This window comes from Salmo salar, chromosome 21 (genome assembly GCF_965601325.2).
Source record: "Salmo salar chromosome 21, fSalSal1, whole genome shotgun sequence".
In the NCBI taxonomy this organism is placed as follows: domain Eukaryota; kingdom Metazoa; phylum Chordata; class Actinopteri; order Salmoniformes; family Salmonidae; genus Salmo; species Salmo salar.
The window spans coordinates 21002858-21009453 of NC_138311.1; the positions used below are offsets into that span (position 1 = coordinate 21002858).

At 43.0% G+C, this 6596-nt stretch overlaps 1 protein-coding gene across 1 annotated transcript; it reads left to right on the forward strand.

The window, feature by feature from the left end:
* The first annotated feature begins 1289 nt into the window (after nucleotides 1-1289).
* On the forward strand, nucleotides 1290-4209 carry LOC106581884 (C-X-C chemokine receptor type 1). The gene is made up of 2 exons (XM_014164325.3): nucleotides 1290-1614; nucleotides 2261-4209. The coding sequence occupies exon 2, from the start codon at nucleotides 2264-2266 to the stop codon at nucleotides 3350-3352; it is 1089 nt and encodes a 362-aa protein (XP_014019800.1). The 5' UTR covers nucleotides 1290-1614; nucleotides 2261-2263; the 3' UTR covers nucleotides 3353-4209.
* The last annotated feature ends 2387 nt before the right edge of the window (nucleotides 4210-6596 follow it).

Consider the following 6596-nt stretch of genomic DNA (forward strand, 5'->3'; position numbering starts at 1 on the left):
TTCTTGGGATGGGCACTTCTAATGTAACTCTATGGCAGCACCCAAGGGGCTTGAATTTTCAAGCTCTACCTGTAGATTTTTCAGTGACGTAGTGTCCCCATGAGTGACAAAACACTGAGCCAATCATGGCACAACTAGAGAACATTACCAACCCCTATGCTCCGTATTTTCCGCTGGATGCCCCACCACCACAGAAAGCACTGAGCTAGGCCGAAACACCTGTATTTTGAAGCTGCCTTACTCAAGAAAGCAAAATAGTTTGTATGCGGCTTTATTTTCTCAAATAAATATATATATATATATTTTTCTTTTACATTATTTGCAAACTGATATGTGACACGTATTAATGCCAAAATAACATGCAACACAGGCAACCAAAAAGGTTATTTAAAAAAAAAAGGAAAAAAAAGTGGTTCGCTAAACATGAATGATGGTTCGCCACTTCATGTGAATACTGTTGGTGGACAATTTTTTACACATTTGAACCATGTTTCTTAGCTTACGATTCTATATTTTTTCATCAGACATTTTTTAGAACTGCGACATTGATGTTCTGCTTGCCCAAAGTCACACCCTCAAGTTTGGCCTGTCTTCTAAAGGGACACATCCTCTACTCTCTCGACCATCTCTTGCACAACAAACTTGAGGCTGATTTGACGCAATAGTAGTACAGATAGCATGACTTTTGGTTGATTGCAACAGAGCAGGTAAATGTTGAACTGGAACGCAAAAATGCTCTGAGGTTACTGGTCGGGCCATCGTGTCGGATTCGTTCCTTTATTACATTGTATTGCATTACACACTAAACTTAATCCACCAGATTCCTTGGCCAGAATTTGTTTAATCTTTTGTTAGTAATATTATTTTAAAAATGAAATGAAAATAAAGAAAATAATATTTTGAGATCTGGCTGCGGACCCCCTGCAGTACCTCCACGGACCCCAGGGTCCCACTTTGAGCACCTCTGCAGTAGAGCACAATGTTGAAGTATATCAGATAGAAATATATTCTGTAGAACATATGTGCAACTCTATGTAATGTGAGGAATAATGTCAGCTCTTATATTACAATTTTTATATGACTTTGTGTCATTTTTTTTTTGATTTAATCACCAATGAGGTGACCGTATTATAGACACTGCATTATGAAATCTGCATTGAAATGATCATTGAGTGATTGAAATTGAAAGGGACAGAATGATGGAAAAAACTGAAAAGGCCGTCCTTTACTCAACCTGAAGTTCTTTACTCAACCTCCTTGGCACACTATCATAAGCTCTGTAGCTTGTCTAGACCTTATGTGGATCTGTCTGCTTCCCATGTGTCATGGCATTGGGTGATGTAGCCTACACTATGACATTGCACTGCTGTTCGAGGGCCACTCACCTTTCCTGAAGCAAAACAGTTATTCTGGTGTACAAGGCGTTGATCTGTTGATCTCAAACTGTTCGTTGAGGTATACACAATAGGAACTCAGTCTAGTGTGAAAGTAACAGACAGGAAAAGGCTTTAGTTTCAGAGGAAAACTGCTGAGAGGCTGAGACAGACACTCTTCTTCTTGCTGATAGTGTTTTCTGCTGCTTTTCTGAGCTGTCAAGAGGACAGGTATAGCCAGGTAAGGAGTTTACTTTACTTTCTAATTTCATTTAAACCTGATATTCATTTCAATTAAATAATGTTTTTCGCCTGTGGTTATGCCAACTGTATGTAAGTTGCACATATAACACAACAAAGTACATTGTAGAGCTGGGACAATAAACAGAAAATTATCAACACCGACCATACCAATCACTTTTTGCTGATATTGTTCATTACGATAAGTAGACTAGAGAAATTTGAAGCTTGAAATTAAATAAGCTTGCTAATAAGGGTGATTGTTAATTGGACAATTGTTGGCTACAACCATCTAACTTGTGGTAGTAGTTAAATGATTAAAAAAACTGTGGTGCACATTAATGCTATAAACATATTGTTCTATTTATCCATATTGCATTAACTCAGGCAATTTATCGCGTTATGGATGTCCAAAATCGGCCAGCTCTAGTTCATTGCACAATTAGTCGTTCTAAAAAGACACGCAACACTAACTACATAGTTAAACACAAAATGTAATAGACAGGGATGTTTGGTGGGGTTTACAATATACTGTAAATGTATAATAGATCAGAATGATGTTAGAATGAATGTCTCACAACTGATATACCTAAGGGAGTTGAGTTGATTGAGACATCCCCATATAATTTTCTTTTCTTTTCATGCAGCCCATGGAAATGCCAGAAATGGATGTTGATCTTTCTCTCTTCGTTGAATTCCTCAACTTCACTTATCCTCCCATAGACGAGCTCATGGGGGTCCCTTGTAACGTCTCTATCTTGGGCTTGAGCAGTGTTGGTCTAATGATCACCTACATCACTGTGTTCATCCTCAGTGTGATGGGTAACAGTGTAGTCATCTACGTGGTGTGCTGCATGGCTAGGGACCGGACCACCACAGACGTCTATCTGATGCACCTAGCAATGGCTGACCTCCTCTTCTCCTTGACCCTCCCCTTCTGGGCCGTCTATGTCTACTCCCACTGGATTTTCGGTACCTTCCTCTGCAAGTTCCTGTCTGGCCTCCAGGATGCTGCCTTTTATTGTGGGGTTTTCCTGTTAGCGTGCATTAGTGTGGACCGCTACCTGGCTATTGTGAAGGCCACGCGGGCACTGGCCCAGCGGCGCCACCTGGTGGGGTTGGTGTGCGGAGCCGTGTGGCTGGGGGCGGGGCTACTCTCGTTGCCCGTGGCACTCCAACGGGAGGCTATCCAACCCGAGGATCTTGAAGGCCAGATCATCTGCTTTGAGAATCTGACTGCGGCGAGCAGCGACCGGTCGCGGGTGGGTGTGCGGGTGATTCGCCACGTGCTGGGCTTCTTCCTGCCACTGTCGGTCATGGTCGTCTGCTACAGCTGCACAGCAGTGACGCTGTTCCGTGGCGTGCGCAACGGCGGCCAGAAGCACAAGGCCATGCGCGTCATCCTGGCCGTGGTGCTGGCATTCGTTGCATGCTGGCTGCCGCGCAACATCAGCGTGCTGGTAGACACGTTGATGCGTAGCGGCTCGCTGGGCGAGGAGACGTGTGAGTTCCAGAACAATGTGAGCGTGGCGCTGTATGTGACTGAGGTGATGGCGTTCACGCACTGCGCCGTCAACCCCGTGCTCTATGCCTTCATCGGGCAGAAGTTCCGGAACCAGCTCTTGGTGGTGCTCTACAAGCATGGGCTGATCAGCAAGAGGTTGATGGTGGCATACCGCAGTGGCTCAGCCAACAGCACGGCCAGTCAAAGGTCTAGGAACACCTCTGTTACCCTGTAAGGTTTCAGTAATCAGGGGGTGGTGTGGAAGAGGTGATTTTCACTGGTTCCTCACACAGTATGGTCATCGGTGCGGGTATTGTCGAGAAACTTGTTCTTCATGTTCTAGGGGTGTGTGTGTGTGTGTGTGTGTGTGTGTGTGTGTGTGTGTGTGTGTGTGTGTGTGTGGTCTGGGGTAGAGGGTGGGGGGATGGATGATTCTATTATATAGGTCCAATCCAATGTTTTTCATGTGATGCTTCAATGCTTGCTAAGTGTAAACAACATACATGTCAAGGCCTAATGTGTATTAAATCTTCATCTTGCAACTTTTTCTTTGTCAATGCCTGAAATAACTATTTGAGAAGAGCCAGAGCATTGTGAAATTTGTCAAGTGATGATCTGATAATGAAAGTCTTATCTACCAAAACAGAGGGATATAGTTACGTGAGCGAAATGACTCAATCTGTATTGCAAAAGCACACCAACATGACTCTAACTGTGTTCCATTGAAATGTTGCCATATTTTAGCTCTGCTTAATTGCATCCTCATTCCTCAATGACCACTGCATCTCTCACTTCCTAGGTCCAATCCAATGTTTTTATTTTATTTTACCTTTATTTAACTAGGCATGTCAGTTAAGAACAAATTCTTATTTTCAATGACGTCCTAGGAACAGTGCCTTGTTCAGGGGCAGAACAAAATATAGTATTTTTACCTTGTCAGCTCGGGGATTTAATCTTGCAACCTTTCAGGTTACTAGTCTGATGCTCTAACCACTTGTCTACCCTGCCGCATTGTTGCTTCAATGCTTGCTAAGTATAAGCAACATACATGTCAAGGCCTAATGTGTATTAAATCTTCATCTTACAACTTTATTTGTCAACAGACGTGTGATGTAATTGTGTTCCCCTTACAACAATAGAGAAAATGCTATTGTACTCATAAATAAGATGCACACATTTAAAACATATTTTTACTTATATTAGGATCCACCAGCTCAAATAAGGGTGTTCTGAATTTTGTCAATGTTTAAAAAACAAGTTGAGATAAGCAGGAAAATTGGGATCTTTGTCAAGTGATGACCTGATAATGAATGTCTTATCTATCAAAACAGAAGTGGTTATGTGAGCAAAATGACTCCATTGAAATGTTGCCATCTTTTCTCCCTGTTCACTTGCATCCTCATTTCTCAATGATCACGGCATCCTCTCACTTCCTGCCTCAATTGCACAACTCGATCAATATGCTGTAAAGGTCTACGGGTCGTTGCACGAACAGAGTGCTGTTTATGTCCCTCAGACATTATGTGTGTACATTTTTATGAAACACTCAATTTAACAGTTGGATCACATACACTCAACTCCTGAAACGGACCCTATTCTGCTTTCCCAAATATCAATCTCCTCAATCCATTTCCTACTGAATCTTGCACCCTCATTCCTACAGTACACATGCTAGGAAAATGATCCCTACCCCATGTAGAGTCCTCCAAATCCTCCCAACTACATCTGTCTGCCCTTGAACTTGAGATCATTGTAAGATCCAGAGCAGATTCATTCATTTCCAGTTACTGGGCCAATCCTGGTTCCCCGGCCATCATTAAGACTCACAAGCCCTTTTTCATCAAGTAGTTCCTCCAACACTTGTCCATTTACATCAGTCTGTAACCCTCCCCAGAGCGTACTATGAGCATTAAAATCCCCACAACACATTACACATCTCCTATCTTGACCTTCTACTGTACATTCCCAAGGGCCATCAACTCTAGTGTCTTTACGCAGGTTGTAAAACTTCACTATTACCATACTATTCCCCCCTCCCAACCACATCTCTACCACTACAAGTCGTGCTCAACACCGTCTCCCACACTCCTATATGAGATCCCCTGCTTTATAAAGGTAGCACACCCTCCCCCTGCCACCCTATCACTATGGACTGCAACATAACTTTGTATAACCACATCTAGAGTAGGTTTAAGCCATGTCTACTGGAGACATATTACATTAGGTTTGTCTGGTAACTCCTCAAGAAACTGTTTGAACGCTTTCCCATTAGCCATCAAACTTCTCGCATTGCATTGAAGGATTAACACCATTATGAAAATGAATAAATACATTATTCCTGACAGGACTGATTCTCAATCTTATTGAGGTCATCCTATACATTTTCCCATGTCAGTCCTGTGATCCCAAGACACTTCACTGTTTGCTCCACTATGATCTGTATCTTCTTAGTACTAGATTGTCATTTTTCTGATTGCTGCTGTCACAAATGTAACAACCTTCCTCATGTCTACTACCAGTCTTGTGTTCTCCCCCATTCTGCTCCCTACATCACGCCCCCAACCGGCATCCCGATCTACCCTGGAATACCTGCTCTTCTAGGTGCCCCGGGTGTTTCTGCGTGAGTTACATGAACTGCTTCTGCATATGCGATTCGCTCACTCCTCACTTGCTGCACTTCCACCTGTCTTTTCATCACTGCACAACACCCATATGCCACACTATGGGCACCCCCACAGTTACAGCACTTTAAATGGACCCCATCTCCACAATATGCATGTTCTCCCCCACATTTCGCAAATGTCCTTTTGCCTTTACACACCGCTGCCACCTGCCCAAACCTTTGACAGTTACAGCAACGCAATGGTTTCAGAACATAAGCTCACACATAGTAACTCCTATACCCGAGCTTAACCTTTTTTGGCAGTACCAGATCCTCAAAGTTTAGTAGCCCTGACAGGCTATCCACCTTCTTCCTCTCTCATGTCATCTGGAGGCACTTTGACCCTTCATGTAGTATTTTATTTATTTCATGTTATCAATTTCTGGAACTCCTGTAATAACTCCCTTCAGCCACTGCCATCCAGTTTGATGCGGCATGCTACTATCAACCATATGTTTACATACCTGCTTGAGTTTGAGTGCTTTCTCATACTGTTTAGCATTGATACACACCATCACCAAACTTCCATCATGAAGAATTTTAGCAGACACAACCTCTCCTAGTTTACTGTCCAAATCCCTAGTCAATGCAATCTCATTTACCGCCGTGACTCCACCCTTATCCTTAAATTTCTCCAATATCTTGAACTCAACTTCTCTCAGTACAACACTGCGAACCGAACCTTCCTCATCACTACTCTCCTCCAACAAGAGAGAGCTTCTTCATAAGCTTTGCTCTCACTTTTCTACCTCCACATATTTCCACCCCACAACTACACTCAATCCTGTCCTCCTCAAGTTCCTACCTTTCCATCCAT